The following is an 18,568-nucleotide window of genomic DNA, read 5'->3' as shown; positions in this document are numbered from 1 at the left end:
AATATTATTTTTAAAATTCCATTGTTTAACAGGTGCATTTGTTTTTGACGATAACTTATATTCAAGTTGTTTTTCTATGCTTTTTGTTTCAAATTACTACTATGCATTTACTATTGCAAGCAATATCGTTTTTATTTAATTATAGATTGTTTCAAGGTATCATACAATGATGGACACATGTACTTACTGCTATCACTTATGAATTAAACCTTAACTCAGTATGACATCTCCCGAAGAGGAGAACTTTTTGCGGATTGTCTACCTTCATTATCGAGTAGTTACTCCTGTCCTTAAGAGGTTTTTTGATGGAAATCATCCAAACTTATCAGCTGATTTAAACCTCGCAACAAACAGGGCAATTTTATCTAATCTTCATAATCCACCACCAAGGAGTAGACGAATTCTTTTTGCACAGCAGTGGAAAACATTATATCCTCCTACAGGTATGTTTTATATGATGTACTCTCAAAACGCATTCTTTTATTATGTATGTGCATTACTTTTAAATTCTTACAAAATGGAAAAACATCGCTAATTCATTGCCCCATTGGTCTTATTTTTTTTAAGCTGTATATTTTGGGAAACACTACTATTTTATCGCCCCATTACTTTCGATGTTATATTCCCAAATTCCAAGCAGTCATAGCTATTTTGTCTTAAGTTCAAATAAAGTGACAGTCATTGCATGTCAAAATTAAAAGTCAAAAAGTGTTCTACAGTGATCACCAGTATATTATTATTCAGCTTATCATAGCTTTTATCCAAACAACACTACTTTACTGGTTTAAGGCTCAAATTGGAATTGTAGACATATATGGATTATATTCATATCACAACGTACCAGTCTTGTATAACAACTCCCGTTTCTGGTGCATATCAAAACATGGCGGGAAATAAAATAGTCCATTATTTCTGATTTTGTTTTTGGACTCTTTTTTTTCTGTTTGCTTAAAAAGTCTATGCTGAATTTAAACATATATATAGATTTAAAAAAAAGAATTTGGGATATCAATCAAGGAAAGTGGAAAAATATCATGTTTACTGAAAGTGGTGCCTAGTAAAAACAGCAAACAGAAAGGAGAAACAAATTTTTACTTTAGGGTGACGTAACTTTTTATTCTTCATGGCATGACCAATTTTTATCGAATAATTCACAATTTCACGTTAGTAAATACATAATATGAGCATGAAACTTCTTTTCTATGTAGCATTTTTTTTCTTTTTTAAATTATCTTTTTTTTATATTTATACAAAATAAACTGCATATGGATATTATCAATGATCAATATGAAGTTTTTTGCCAATACCACCAGTTCTAACTTGTTAGTTTCCAGAAAGAAAACGATGGTCTTACAAATATGTCATATATTCGCTATATTTTCATGAAATAAAAATAGGCCTTGGTTAAGCCGAGTGCATATCAATTACCTTTTATTATGAAATACTAACCCAAATAAAAACAAATAAAATAAAACAAATAAAACAAATCATAGGAGTATTTAACCAAGAGATATATTTTTACTATATACACGTTTCTTTTACTTCAGTCGGAAATATTGAACTTTGTAATAGTAGGTAATGTTTCATTGTATGCATGCTAAATGACCAAAACCGGCTGATATACATTATTGTGGCAAATTAAGAACTGGATTTGCCAATAAATAGAATTGTACATTGAAAACAAATGATTAACTACAATAATTGACATCAAATGTGACCAATTTCCATTTGAACGGGCATAACACCAAAATGTGTTTTTTGATGATAATCTGTTATATGAGGAACACTTCTAATTTATCTCGGCATTGTTTTCTATGAGAAATTCCCTAATTAAAGCAGTCACAGCTAATTTGTCATGGATTCAAATAAAGTGACAGTAATTGCATTTCAAAGTAACACCTTGCTGTGGCTTGTACTTAAAAAAACAACATACATGTACATTTAATTTGGTATATTGGAGTACCATTTCCCGGAACTCGGAACCTAAGCAGATACTTCAATTATGAAAAACAGGCAAGATGTGCCTTCCTTAAAAAATTTCTTACACTCTTTTTTATTCAATGTTAAATGTTAGAACGTGTTCTATAGTGATTACCATTTATTCAACTATCATTTGATATAAAAGTTTACAAGATATTCTGCATTGGTTTTTAAAGGAGGCTCGAGGGTATAAAAAATGAATCAATTCGTTTTGGCCCAAGATGACGTTTAACATGTATGTATCATTGAAAAAGCTCAAAATTATCTCCCTTTAGTGCAAACATGCCATTTTTTGGCATTGAAATTGAAATATCTTGTTTTTTAATTTATCTAATATATTTGTTATTATTGTTTTCAAATGAGCTGTACTTAAACTAAACTATTGTAAAATGTAAGCGATTTCTGTAATTAAGTTCTTTTTCTATTTCGATATTACCTCTTTTTCTCCTATTAGTGCAACAGAAAAAAAGTACCTTTACAAAAATGTATGCTTCTTTCGAAGGCAAATTGTGAGCGTTAATGAACGGTGACCCTATTTTTTAATTCATTTTTCTATTAAGTATAAGATAAAAAAAAGTTCATTTATAGAAAAATATAGCGATATCCTATATTAACTTTTTTTTCATTTTGAGCCACGAGCCCCATTAAAGTAAAACCCATGCATAAGATCATTTTTGATTTAAATATGTACAACTTTATGAAATGCTCTCTCAGACCCCGCCCGAATAAGTTGTGTTACATTTACTGAAAAATTGCTTTTAATTTGTTATCGTCGGGCTAGCTAACTTTGAAAAATATATTTTGGGATGTCCTATAGCAAGGAATATACATAGTAAATCTCTGCATTCAATAACTTGACTCGACGGAATATTTTAACTACCACTTATCTAATATTATAAAATCTTATATCTTATTATCTATCTTTATAACATTAAGAATATATTATTACATTCAGAATATCCTACATCAATTATGTTGGAGAGTGTCTGATCATATATTTTACTATATGGATAAAAAGAAGGTTTGGCTGAATTTGTTTATGATATAAATTTTTCCGTTTTCAGGATCTCCACCTGTTGTATCAACCGACCTTGACCTGACATTAATGGTATGTCTGCTGCGGAACATTTCGCCTGTTGTGGTTGCTCCGGAACCGTCAGGATTTGATCAGTTGCCACTGCCGAGTGATATCAGTGATGGTGCCAATATAGCGAGAATTAAGTTTTACACGAACTTTTTAGTGTCCCACTCGGCAGATGGCAAAATAGTTTCAAACGACTTTAATAACATCTGCACAGAGTTGGAAACAGTATGTAAAATATGATATAACGTAATTTAAATAAGTTAATTTATGATTCATTTTTTGTAATGAAATTGTTTCCAAACATTCGCTGTGTAATACAATTCTTCAAGATAATCTATATTGCCGTAGATAAATGTTTAAAATCAATAAATGCATCATAAACAATCATATCCCTTCTAATCAGACATTGTAGAAAAAATTATGATATCGAAATTGTCGACACCTTTCCATGATATAAACGGATATTCACTTTTCTGCATTTTGATTACCTTATTTCAAAACCAGTAAACAGTTAAACAATTGAGTTAATGTGTTTCAGGGGTATAGAAAAAAAATACTTTGTGAACTTAAACTTTGAAGCATGGTGAAAAAAAAAATGCAAAAAAAAATGGCGGTCACCGACCATCTAAGAGATTTTTTTACCTCTGAAAATGAGTGCAAAAAAGTTACTTGGATATATAGGAAAATGAAAATAAGAGCGCAGCCACGTGCGGTCAGAATATGGACGTTAATCCCGATGCCTCGTGTTGAGAGAGTATAACGCTCTCTTCACGTCAAGAACCCTTGCCACAAATCTGTGAGGGGTCCGCAGGTGGCTTGTTGAAAGGCTAAGTTAATATACCGTCATTTTCCATGACAGTAAAAATATTTCCGACCTGCAACCCAGCTGACCTCTTTTACCGGATCTACCTAGTATACTGTTAATTTTTCTTGCGCTGACATGCAAGACATATTTGCCATTGAACGTTTGGAAACCAACCAACCAACAATCAAAATAAAAAATTACACAAAATTCACATGGATTCGATTAAAATTTAATAGCTTTTACATCGGTTTTGATAAGCCATCGTTGGTTCATTTTTATCTTTTTATTCATATATTCTCCGGGAAAACTGATTTGTAATTATTAATTTTCTGGTAATAAAGCATATAAAATTTTAACAACTATGAAATTTGCTTATCTTGCAATTTTAATAATTTTTAAACGACAAAATATCTTTTTGTCCACACGAATTGTTTAAAAAAAAAAACAACAAGAAAACATGACAAAGTTAAATACCTTATACTTTTTGTATACTTATATGATTATATATCTTAAAGTTTGTTTTTATCGCTCATACTGAAAATGATAACATCAGAACAAATTGATATCTCTTATATCATTGAGGCAACTTTTCAACGTAGAAAGTAAACAAATACAAGTAAACTGACCAGTGTGGTGCAAGTAGCTTAAATCCCTTCTGAAGCATCTTTAAGATTAGTAACAAGTATTTTTACTGATTAAAGTATCAATCTGCTCGTTAAATTCTTTTTGGTCATGGAAAATTACTTGTGTGTCTACCTATTAGATGTTTAATACTTTATGTTGATTTAAGCATTCAATCTAAGGTACCCTACCCATTGTTTTATGGATAGCACAGGACAAACAGCCAAACATCAAAATAAAAAATAAAAAACCAAAAGGCAGTCTACGAAATAAAAAAAAGAAGACGATGTTCTCAACAATAATGTATACTGCTTTTAAATAAACATAAAATGATTTCGTGAAAACAAATTCGGGTAGCAAGTCGAATCCGAGGAAAACACATCAACTATAAGAGAAAAACAACCAAAATAACAGAAACACTGAACTGTTACAAAAACAAACGTCAATATACATAGCAATGGACTATATGATAATCTACAATGCCAAAAAAGGAAAACAATCAGAACTACATTTTTGTAAATATATAAATCGCTGACCGATATTACAAAATTAAGCAAAGCTCTGTCTATCCTTATATTGTTAACCGCCTCTAGAGCTCACGGGATTGATCCACGGCCAAGATAAATCAAAGACTTAAGTGTTTGTAATCTGCTTCTTTTCAGCTAAGCACGCGGCAGTAAATAAAGGCAACAGTAGTATACCGATGTTCAAAACTCGTAAATCGATAGACAAAAACAAATCCGGGTCATAAACCAAAACCGAGGCAAACGCATTAAATACAAGAAAATGACGACACAACATTAAAATGTAACACATACATAAACGAACTAAGCATTATACAAAATCCGATGCGAATAACAAAAATTTGGGATAGAAAAGTACCGTGACACGTCTTATAATAATGTGAATTGACACTCAAATACAAGAAAAAACAAACGACACAAAAAAAACACAACGTTAAATTGTAACACACACAGAAACGAACTATAATATAACAATGACCATATTTCTGACTTGGTACAGGACATTTTTTAAAGAAAAAAATGGTGGGTTGAACCTGGTTTTGTGGCATGCTTAACCTCCCTTTTTTATGTCCATTTGAAATATCACATTAAAATGACAACACAACATTACAGTAAGATGTTTAAAAATGACAGTTTGTCACAAAGTCAAAATAATGTGTCTTTCGTGTGTGACAAAGATTAAACTTTTTTTTATAGTTCGTTCTTATGTTGTACTGTTACACCACTGTCCCAAGTTAGAGGGAGGGTTGGAATACCACTACCATGTATAAACCAGTAACATTATGTGTGTATGTGACTGTTCCAAGTCAAAAGCCTGTAATTCAGTGGTTGTCGTTTGTTGATGTGTTATATATTTATTTTTCGTTCATTTTGTTTACATAAATTAAGCCGTTAGTATTCTCGTATGAACTGTTTTACATTTGTCATTTCGGGGAATTTTATAGCTGACTATGCGACACTGGCTTTGCTTATTGTCGAAGGCCGTTTCATAATCTATAGCTGTTAATTTCTGTGTCACGTGGTGTCTTCTGGATAGTTGTCTCTTTGGAAATCATACCATATCAATATATCATCATCATCAACATCACCATCTTATATTGTTAACATTAATTTAAGTTTTACACTATGTATAACTCAAGGACGAGGTTTAGAAATTTGGGAAAGAAAATACAAATATCATGAATTTAAACATGAGAGTTATTGCAATTGCACTTCTGACATTCTCCATTCTGTGTTTCCTTATTTGGAAATGATATATTAAAAGGCCAATTTTATTTTTAGGCAATAACAGGTCTTGGGAACGCACAAGATGTTGCTGATGCAATTCTAGCTAAATCGATAACTCTGGATAATACGATGAAAAATTTACTGTCAACTCAGCTAAAGCTTAATACAAAAGTTTCGTACCTACAAGAACAAATGGAGATAGAACAATGTGCTAAGGTTATGATTCAAACACAAATCAAAAGTATTGAGGAACAAATAATAATCGATGAGCTTAAAACAAGACAGCAGATTGAAGAAAATAAAAGTAATACGTCAAGTAGATTACGGGAAATGCAAAATAAAAACCATCAAGAGTTGACTCGGATTAATATAAGCATTGCTAACCTGGAGGATCATCAAACTACGTTAACGAATTTCCAAGTCGTTATTGTAGATAAATTTGATAAATTATATTTGGTAGTAGGCAAAAATAAAACGGACATAGATAATTTAAAAGGTCAAGTTGAATCAACATGCAATGAAATTAAAAGCTATACTACGAATTTCGAAAAAAGAATAGATTTACTAGAAGAGCAATCTGGTAATGTCGAAAAATTAATAGAAGAGGCAAAATGTTATGGAACTAAACAAGGTATTTTTGTCTTTTATTGATAAGAAAATGCATACATATTAGTATTTTATATATGTAATACTGATTTTAGTATAAGAGCAAAGAATACACTACATTGTTTACACTTTTGGCAATCATTTACGATCATTCATAATCATTCGCAACTCGGGATTAAATTACAAATACATTTTAATGTGTACTTAAATATCAAATAACATTTAAGAGACTTTACTCCAGTTATAAAATGAAATTATTAACTCTATTCCTTAACGTCAAAATATTGGTAACGTCATTCATGGGTTATTCCACTTTTGTATACAAGTCACCTGACCTGAAAATCTGTGGTAAATCTGTGATGAATTGAAACCGTTATTGCCTTTATATATTTTATTAACGTAACATTGTTTTCTTACTTTCAGACATTGGGCAGCTAAGAGCTGAAATCAAAGAACTTAAATTAAATCGAAAGAATTTTCCAGGTATAGTATTTAAACCTGCTACATACAGACAACAATAGAAAATGAATCCATATCAAGTACAAATTGATATTCAATATGATCAAGAATACTCCTTGTACAATGTCGTACTGTTGTATTTATAAATCAAAATTAAAATATCTTAACTCAACAGATTTATTCTAATTGGAAAACAATAATTAAATTTTCTTATTTCGGGTTTACATCAGTAATTATACATTTGTAGTCTGTTGCTGAGACAGTTTAAATGTTACCTTTTAATTTCAAATTACATTCCAAGTGCTGCGATAATGTTACAAGATTGGGAACATATCTGTATCTATCAAGTATACACTCATTTTCAAGTGGCTACCCAAGTTCCCTTCTATCATAGCACTCAAACCCTTTTCTAGTGTATTCAATATTAATATGTTCTCGTTCCGCTCGTCTGGCAAATTAAATTATAATCCCTGGTACCTTCGATAACTATCCGAACTAGCATAACAATTGTTGCGTCATTCATTATGCTACCTTCTACCATTCAATTATTTATCCTGTTATATGAATGATAGGAGAAATAAAAAAAAAACACAAGAAAACAACCAGGTAGTAACATTACCACAAACAATCTATGATTTTAAACAGAATTTGAATAACACAAACCTACGAATGTTTCATCAAATATTTTCGATAAGTTGTTTTTCATATTTGCAGACAAAATTCATTGTCTTGTACTATTATTGCAAAATTCGTGATCACCAAAGTTACTAAATATGATTTAAATGTAAGAATGTCATTTCGGGAAACTCAAATAAACACAAAATATAAAATCTCAATCACGGTAAACACTCTCTGTTAACTTATTAATACACTCATCATAGATACCACGACTAAATTCAGTATATACGCCAGACGCGCGTTTCGTCTACAAAAGACTCATCAGTGACGCTCTAATAGATAAAGCAAAACAAATTCAATTCAGAAGATCTCGTCAAATATATTCGTGTCTAAGATTAGTGCTCTACAAGGTCGGACTTTGTGTTTGATTTCAAAAATACAACTTTAATATACGGTCAGTAAAATTAAGTACGGCAATTTGAAAAAGAATGTAGTGCGCATTAAATGTATATGACGGAAGCATTTGAGTCATACATTTATTTCGATGAATGCATTGAACATGCACAAGGTGTTTCGTGACTCATATTCATACTTTAGAGTCGAGATTTATTTTCCTTTTTATGGAAATTTATGATAAAAACTGAAAACAATTATATTGACATCATCAGAGTTTCCGCTGGCAAAAATTTTGGGAGAGAAAAATAGTTGTGGCGATTGAAGTTCTTTTTTTGAAGGATTTCTATGTTAATTTTCTCAATTCAAGTTTTAAGTTAAATAAAAAAGACAATCATTGTAATGTCAAAGCAACATTTTAAAGTGGCGGATTTTATTTTGGATAATTCTTAATTTACAATTAAATATATTATGACAGAAATTGAAACATTAAACTGACAAACCGAAAACATGTATTTTTCATGTTGTTGTTGTCGCGTCTATATGTATGGCATGACATACATGACATTTAAAGAAATAATGATTAATAGTAACAAGAAATAAAAATGAATTATGAAAACAATATTTGAGGTAAAACACATATTCTGAATTGTCAAATATTTAAAAAAAGAATGTTCTTATTTAAATTGTCTCGCTATATTTTTGCAATCATAAGTTCGTCTTCAAGATAATCGAAATGCAAACGAGTATATTTACTGCAATTCAATTAAACAAGTGTTTGTTATTATGGTTTAATGATTTTAGTCGCAGTGTACACATTACGATTGATAAGTTATGAAAATGACCGGATATCTAACTAGGTTATAAATTACTAAGAGTGATGAAAAACAAAATTTAGTAACGATAAAAAATATCTGATAGAGTACATTACTCTCTCCGATTATGAGACATTAATTTATAAGGGTAAAACCCATGACAGAGTACCTTAGACTCTTATATTATTTGAAACAATAAATTATTGTATGCACCATGCCCTTTAACTCATATATGAAAAGCAGACCAGGAAAAAAACATTTATTCACAAAACGCCTTAGCTATTACAAAGAACCGAACGTATGCAAAATTTTTGAGATACTTTTTTGGCCGATTTTTATTGATCTGCCAGAATATTTAAAATATTCTCTCGTTATCGGCACTAAATCTACATTATGTTTTGTTTTCAATTCAGATTGGATGATTGCAACATTACAAAAATGGAAAAAAGAAGACGAATATTTCGTTGATACAAGGGCAAGTAAATCGGTAATGGAGTGCATAGATGAACATATGTGCGTGTCTGTTGTCGGCCCGTCTGGAGTAGGAAAGACGTTTCTAGTTCAACATGTGGCATTGGAAATGGAAAGAAAAGGTTATACCATTATCAAAGTGAACAGTCCGGAAGAAATAAGGGAACATGACATGTCCGACAGACCAACCTTGTTTGTCGTAGATGATTTGTGTGGAAATTTTACAGCAAACACAAACAGGCTGGATGTATGGAAGAAATTATTGAAGAATATAAATCATATTCTAGAGACAAACCATGCAAAGCTTATGTTCACATGTAGATTACAGGTATTTCAGGATGAAGGCTTTAAACATTCAGATCTTACACTTTTTCAAACATGTATATGTAACTTAGTCGAAGAAAAACTAGCTTTAACAGAATCAGAAAAAGAAAGTATGTTATTAAAGTATTTAGGGGACGCTGATACAACCAAATTTGAACGTTTATATCAGTATGACTTTTTTCCTCTTTTATGCAAAATGTTAAATACGAATAAAGACCAGCCAAATTTTTGCCTGGAATCTTTTTTAGAGGATCCCTTTTCTAGTTTTGAAATAGAACTTAACGATCTTTTCGTCGACTGTAAGGAAGGTAAGTACAAATTCATTGCCCTTTTGCTATTGGTTATTTGTAACAATCACTTAGATAAGAAAGTTTTAACAGTTGAGGATGTCAAATTCAAACAGATTTTAGAGGATATACGTGAGGAGTGTTGCATCAATGAATGTGTAAAATTTAAATCGTTGATAAAAGAGCTTAACACATTGACTGGAACCTTTGTGTCGAATGAAAAAGGTATCTTTCATGCCATTCACGACAAATTGTTTGATTTTCTGGCTTATTATTTTGGAACAAAGAACGAAGTTACAAACAATGATCTGACTAAGTTATTGATAATTCATGCTGATAAGAACTTTATTTGTGAAAGATTTCTGATTAAGGATACTGGTCAGTCGGATGACACAAAACGTAAAGAATATGTTATAAGTGTGCAAGATGATCACTTGACCATGTACATTGAAAGAGTTTTCAATGATATGAAAATTTGTGACAATATTAAGGAATATCTGCGACATAATAGAAATAGTAATGATCGAAGAAATACCATTTTCGCAACAGAATTACACAACTTGATTAAACAGCTTAAAAAATGTGAAATCTCAACTCTGATACGAGAAGCTAGTAGTGAGTTTGTACGTGCTATGTTTGTTCTGAATGAAACTGACAGTACCGTGAACGATGAATATGAAATCTTAATAGACCTTGATCTCTTACAAGAATACCTGAACAGAATATTTGATGACATGACCAAATCTGATGATGTAATGGATTATATGATGCGATGTAAAAGTTCAAGGAACCCGTCATTCCGTTCCTCGTTACTTTCATTCATAGCATGTTTTAGTTCAACACAAATTGTAGAAATCATTAAAAAAGCCAGTACAAGTTTTGTACAGGTCATGTTTGTGATGACAGTAGAAGATATCAAGCAAAGTAGTATTCAGGTATACAAACGTTATGGAATAGAAGTACCTGATGACATCATGCAGGTGTATATAGAAAGGGTTTTTAATGAAATCTCAAGATCTCAAGATGTTGAAAAGCATAGGAATTCTAACAGAAATAGAATGAATACACTATTCCATACTAAACTACTTGCCTACATGGAACAGCTTGAAATATCGAAAATGAAAGTATTGATTTCAACTGCAAGTCAAGATTTTATAGATCGATTATGCGTAATGAGTGTCGACGATATTGGAGAGAATAGTGACTGGGAGTATAAACGTTATGGTATTATCATACACACAGACTGCTTACATATGTACGTAGATCGGTGGGTTCAGGGAATGACAAAATCTGCAAACATAGAAAATTATTTTAGGCGTAATAGGAATGTAAACACAAATTTATTCCACAAATTATTACAGAGTTATATGGCACAACTACAAGAACATGAGATCGAAAAACTTATTCAAACAGCAGGTAATGATTTTCTACATAAACTATTTGTAACCTCAAATGAAGACATAAAACTTAATAGTTCCAAAGATTATGAAAAGGTCGGTATCCTAGTGCAGGACAAATATTTGCAGATGTACAATGAAAGGATTTGGAGTTTAATAGAAAATCCTGAAACTTTCATACGTGATATAAGGTATAACAGGAATATCGATAGTGTACGCAATTACACGAGTACACTTCATTTATCAAGAATGATAGAATTGATGCATACAGCAAGTGTTGAAATTTTTCATCAGATGATCACAGTAGATATTAAGAGGGAATTGAAAATAGAGGGAAAATGTACAGATGCACAATCTCGCATTTCGGATGATTCTGATATGTCGGGATGCATAATGTGTCCAGATAGTCTCATTAATGCATACATGGACAGGATGATAGCAGATTGGAGAGGAGGAAAATTAAATGCTGTAATACAAAACAATAACTTGATAAATCAATCTTTCGTTGATAAGTTTTTGAAACATTTGGATAACCTTGAACCATCAAAGATATCCGAACTGGTGAACCTAACAGATGCTGGAGGTAGACCGACAGCGTTGACAACCATGTGTCGACGGGGTGCAGTAAACCTTGCAAAATGGTATATTGAAAAACTTTTCCACGGAAGTGAAGAAGAAAGGCACCACAAATTGTGTGCTTTGTTTCTCTTGGTTGTATTCAACAATAAATTAGAGGAGAGTTTGCTGAATGATGAAGTTCCAAAAGTAAAAAAAATGATTCATTCGTTTGAAAGGATGTACATAAATAAACTAATCGTAGATACCAGAGTTGAAATTTTATATTTACGCCAGCCGTATGACATCCATGATGGGATATCTGTCAAAAAGATAAAAGAAGAACTTGATACTACTTTTCACAGCATTGTCGTCACGAAAGAAGACGGTGTGTATCATGCACCTCATCACAAAGTTTTCAATTTTCTTGCTTATTATATTCATTCTTTTCAGCAACTATCAGATGTTCTGATAGAATATAGTGATGAAAAAGATCTTTGTGAAAGGTTTTTGTTAAAAATAACTTCAAACAGTGAACAATATTTCTTGATCGAACCTTCTGAAAAAGCACTTCACAGATGTATCGAAAGGATATTCAAGGCCATGACTAAATCCGAAAAACTTTTTAGTTACATACTGAATAAAAGGAATAATATAAACATAAATTGCATAAACGCCTACATCCAAAAACTAAACAAGGAGCAAGTAAAGGTTTTAATTGACACTGCCTGTATTGATTTTATCAACAATGTGTGTTTAATAGAAGCAGAAGATAAGAAAGTTAATATTAATATGGAAATGAGACCTCATATTGTAATACCTAGTGATTGCACCACTTTTTATACAAAACGAGTTTTTGATAATTTAGTAGACAGTGATTGCGTTGAATCATTCTTACTAGATAACAGAAATAAGCAAAACAGACTTTTTCGTACTACATTACAAACATATATGACGAACATCAACAGACACGAATTAGAAACGATCATCAAGCATGCTGGCACCAGTGAGTTTATTAATCGGATGCTAGTGATTTCAGAAGAAGAAATAAAAGCTGAAAGTTATTGGCAATATGAACGTTATGGAATAGTAGTACCGACAGATCATTTACATATGTACATCGAAAGGGTACTTGACGACTTAAAAAAATCTTTGTATTTACCAATGAACAGAAATACTGAGAACAAAACATTCCGTGAAGAAATATATAGGCATATAAGCTCTCTTTCGAAAGACGAAATAGAATCAATGATTCAGAAAGGAAGTAGTAAATTCATAAGTCGAATGTTTATGTCCACGAATGGAAACTTTGAGGACATAAGGGTACGGAGAGATGAATGTTACCTTATGTTTATACCAAAGCAATACTTTGAAAAATATCAAAAGTATTGGTCTGGAAGCGATATTTCTTCGCATTCCAGAAGTTCAAACTCATTCGATTGCAAAACCACCATTATTAAGGACAGTTCAGGTACATTCACATTGTTCATTAATGAAGATAGCGAATGTGAAATAGCCATGGTCACAGTTAGAAGAGAAAATGAATTGAATATCGACAAATTACAACAGCATCTAAACAAATATGTTGATCCTATTTTGACAAGCAAAAGAATCGATTGTTGTGTAAAATCTACATCAGATATTGTCGAAATATACATACAAAGGATGATAGCTGACTGGATGCAAGGTAATGTTCATGATGTTTTGGGAAATATAAACTTGAACAATCAAACTTTTTTGTGTAGATTCTTAACCCATTTGAAAAACTTTGATGTTGTTAAACAAGCAGGGCTAGTAAAAACAATAGACAGCAATACTGGAGATTCACCTTTGGCAGTATGTTGTTATGTTGGTAATATACAACTGGTAAACTGGTGCCTCGATAACAACGCAAATACCAACAGCTGTAGCAAATACGAAGAATATCCTTTACAAATAGCGTGTCTTCAAAATTATCCAGACATATTGTTTATCCTACTGAACCATAAGGATAAGGCTGATTTTAATACAATGACGGGCATTGTAGTAAGCTTTTATACGAAACCATTTTATGAAGCTTGTAAAAAAGGTCACACACAGATCGTTTCTCTCTTACTTAAGGAGGAAATCGATATAAATGATTGCCAAAACGACTACAGCAAAACACCTCTGTTTGCAGCTTGTAAATATGGACACATTGATATTGTATCTATGTTACTGAAACATAAAGCAGTCAACATAGATGTAAATATAGGTGGTAATTTCGATGAAGAGAAGGAGACTACGCCACTGTTCATCGCCTGCAAAAAGGGGCATACAGAGATTGTATCCCTTTTACTCAATCACAACGTTGATGAGGTGAATGTAAAAAAACATACACGTCAATGGGAAACACCGTTATATGCAGCTTGTGAAGGAGGATTCAATGATATCGTGGATCTCCTTATGTCAAATAAACCTGAAATTGTGAATAAAAGCAGAATGGATGGAGCTACCCCGCTGTTTGTGGTGTGTCAGGAAGGTCATATAGAGGTTGTGTCTTCCCTTCTTAACCAAAAAGGTATCGAAATAGATAAATGCACGGTCAGTGGTATGTCCCCTTTGTTTATAGCTTCATTACTAGGTCATAGTAAGGTTGTTCAAATTTTGTTACGCAGGAATGCAGATGCCAGTATATGTGTCAAGAATAGAGACGATGTAATAGAAGTGTTCACGAAATTCAGAAATAGATACAGATATACATCAAAAATACCAATGGAATTTAGAAGGTTCGTCAGATATATGAAAAACCTCATTATTGACAATGCATCTGAAAATGTGAAATCACACGTTGAAAAAAAGGCTGAAGATGGTATATCCAATATCATCTTTGGGTCCTCACCAATACATATGGGAAGTTTCATGGGCCACACTGATATTGTAAAATTACTAGTCGACAACATGTCTATGGAGATAAGTAAAAAAAATGAAAATGGAAGTACGCCATTGTTTCTGTCTTGTGAACAAGGGCATGAAGATATCGTTCGCATTCTCATGGAAAATGGGGCTAACCCAACATTGGAGAGAAAAGACGGCAAATCACCATTGTCAATTGCCAAAGAGATTGGTCATACGAAGATAGTCGAAATTCTGAATTTAACAACAACACCGTAAATCAACAAGCATTTGCATTCTAAGAGTGAATTTTAAACAAACATGAAAGAAGTCAAATTAATCAGAAATGGTAACAATCAGAAAACTAATCAAACGCCCGACCTTAAACAAGTTGTGTCGGATGTCCATTAGTCAACCATTCGTTTTTTAAAGCGACTGAATATACTATGACTATCCGACAAAACCTATATTACACTATAGCATTATCATAATGAGGACTTATTTGCCTTCATTTCTTCTATTCGATTAACATCAACAGCTAACAACAAATCAACAATTAGTAAAAACTTGTATTGAATAAGCTGTAAAAAGATTTTCTTTATCTATTTTGTCTTTTGATTAAAAAAAACCAACGTTATCACAAATAATGTGCATAACCTACATGCAAGGTAATTAAAACAAAAATTGAAAATTAAAAGGTCTGAACGTTAGTAACAGCGCATTTCGGATAGTGTTGACACTCACTGTATAGTACTAACGTACATAACTTATCATGATTCAAATCTGGGAACAGGGAGAACACATGTCCGTTATATTTGCTGACTTCCTTCGAACAGGAAAATGTACAAGGTAAGTATAAAAACCCAGGAAGAGTGGATAATTTAATTTATTTAATTAACAGGTAAAGTAAACGAAAGCAACGATGAACTGACATCGATTTGAGCTAATTATACATTTCATTGTATGATTTCACGTTTACCCTGAACTGTTATGCGTACATTCATGAAGCGAAAGAAATTAATATGTTGATTTGTGTATTTTTTTAGTTCAATGTATCTACTTGCTTCTATTTAGAAAAAAAAACCAGCTTTCAAACCTACATTTTTCAAAACTATAGTACAAATAGCCAGTCCTAATGATAATTTTTATTGTGTCTTTCATAGTATTGCCTTAATGGGTCGTATACACATTTACTGTTATTTCATTTTATTATTTAGAAAAAAAAATTTCAACAATAAAAGATGTTTTAACACGATGTGTATTTTCTAAAAATAAGTTTTTCACCTACATATTTGTACCAAAGGGGAATGTATCAAATGGAATATAAGACTTGATATATCTTTTAGTATGTGTGTACTTCATGTATTGGTTATATCTTATCTACAATAATATAAAAATTATATATATGTATCATGTATATGGGTTATGTGTATTTTTATGTTAAACATTTTGTATAAAAAAATATTTTGATTATATTTTGTTGTATATTTGCTTAATTTGCTCGTTTGCTGGATTTGACAATAGTTGTCCATTTGTTTGATGTGTATGAGGTTTTGATTTTACCATTTGATTATTGATTTTCCGGTTTGAGTTTTTCTCGGAGTTCAGTTTTTTTGTGATTTTACTTGTGTACATGGTTTATGGAATTAAAAAGAATAATGGCACTATTGCATCACTGTATGTGCAACACAGAAAGCAAATTACCACATAATTAAATGTATTTTTTTTTAATTATCATTATGCTATTCTGTAAAAAATATTCGTTGACACATTATTCCTGAAATGTGTCTGAATTAACACGATTAACAAATATTTGGTACATCATCACAATTGACAGTATTCCCAAAGTAACGACAAAAAGTGTTAATACATTTTCTTTAATGACACAAACTTTTTTCCGAAAAATATATTAATTTTTAAATTATTGATATTTGAATAAATCCCATACAGGTACATCTCGGTCAAAATCAAACAATTTCTTAACCTTCATTTTCTATTTTTTTTTTTTACAAATGTATTTATTGCATGCTTATAACATGTATTATGTCCATCAACAGTTATTCCCTAAAGTTATATGTATTCGATAGACTTATTTGTAAATTGAATTAAATTATAGGAATGGTATATATTGTATTGATTAATTAATACGACTGACAATATAATATTATACTGCATATAATTAAGATTTGGTATTTTTTGGTTAATGATTTTTTTTTTTATACTATGTTTGTTTAACTGGGAACCCATAATCATTGTATTAGAAAAATGTATTTACATATTATTTAATGATATAATCATTTCCTATTGTACTCTATAATGCTGTTTTTAATTTTGTCCATTCGAAAGATCTAATATCCATATTATAAAATAAGTTTAAAGTCTAATTTGTAATTAAGTTAGTTGTTAATTTTTATGTAAAATATAAAATTTCTTGACTCTTACATCACTTTAATTTTCAAACAAGGTGAATTGTTTCGATTGATTATAAATGGTGTTTGACTTGTTTAAACTTTCCGCATTTTTTGCATATTAGGCAAATTTTAATTACCACTTTTTAGGCTGTACACCTATGTGAAGCCAGCAATTGTTAGATTTTTTTTTCTTAACCTGATGTTAGATTAACTTTTAAAAACTTTCCCATGTTTTATCAATGTTTACACATTACTGGGCTACTATCACGGAAAAAAATCACAGTTTCACAATCAAACGTTTTAGATACTTTCACTACAGATGAAAAGGATCAATCTAAGTTACTTTAACTTTTAAATAAAAACAAACATAGGTAGGTGTTAATATAAGAAAGTTTTATGTTGTTTTTTACTTTCTGGTGTAAATTTTAATATGCTGTCAATTTGGTAAATTTTGGAATTTTTCCTAAATTTTTACAACAAAAAACATATAATTTCAACTTCTTTGGTATACTTGATTACAAAATTGCATATCTAAGATTTAAAATAAAATGATACGGGATTAACATGTTGCTGGTAAAATCATTTCTCCTCGTACCCAAACATTTTATCAACATTTTGGCAAATGAGACTGATTTGATTGGTTATAAAATTTGAAAAAAAATGAAAAAAACCCTACTTATTGTTAATACACAATATCTTCACAGAGTTAAATTGAGAATAATATTTATAAATTCACCGATAATTATCACTTGTATCACATGTTTTGGAAATGAATCTAGAACAAGATTCAAACGAAATTGAAACTTCAAAAGAAAATATTCATAAAACGCCGCTATAGGTTGAATTTTTGTAAATAATAACAATGCAATTAAATGGAAAGAAAAGTATGATGAATTCTGAGCATTTTGGAAAAAAAGGTTGTAGGTCTGTTTATTAACATGATTAATTTGAAAGAACTGTCATCGATATACCTCTTATTTAATAGTATCATAAATTACAGAAGCTACATGTCACTTGATATTTATATGTTAATGAAGAATGTATTGTAATGTTGATTCACTTTGATTTTAATCAATAAACATACGTAATTTCTGTGAGTGTCAGTTTTTTTATCTCTTTTTATCTGGAGATAAGATGT

The 18,568-nt window shown here is 30.9% G+C and overlaps 1 protein-coding gene across 1 annotated transcript; it reads left to right on the top strand.

Annotated features, from left to right (window-relative positions):
• Window positions 1–151: 151 nt before the first annotated feature.
• Window positions 152–14,846, top strand: LOC143052059 (uncharacterized). Its single transcript, XM_076225032.1, has 4 exons — window positions 152–443; window positions 3,045–3,179; window positions 13,665–13,853; window positions 14,803–14,846. Exons 1-4 carry the CDS (start codon window positions 221–223, stop codon window positions 14,844–14,846), a joined length of 591 nt encoding a protein of 196 aa, XP_076081147.1. The 5' UTR covers window positions 152–220.
• The last annotated feature ends 3,722 nt before the right edge of the window (window positions 14,847–18,568 follow it).

This window comes from Mytilus galloprovincialis, chromosome 11 (genome assembly GCF_965363235.1).
Source record: "Mytilus galloprovincialis chromosome 11, xbMytGall1.hap1.1, whole genome shotgun sequence".
NCBI lineage: Eukaryota > Metazoa > Mollusca > Bivalvia > Mytilida > Mytilidae > Mytilus > Mytilus galloprovincialis.
The sequence above is the reverse complement of the archived record's forward strand: the minus strand, read 5'-3'. Positions and strand labels throughout refer to the sequence as shown.

Excerpts from the sequence above, each read along its gene's own strand:
- LOC143052059 (XM_076225032.1), top strand. The coding sequence starts at position 221 with ATGACATCTCCCGAAGAGGAGAACTTTTTGCGGATTGTCTACCTTCAT. Across the intron at positions 3,180-13,664 it reads GCCGAGTGATATCAGTGATG|ATAGCGAATGTGAAATAGCC; the intron begins GTGCCAATATAG and ends TCATTAATGAAG. Across the intron at positions 13,854-14,802 it reads GATAGCTGACTGGATGCAAG|GAATGCAGATGCCAGTATAT; the intron begins GTAATGTTCATG and ends TTTGTTACGCAG.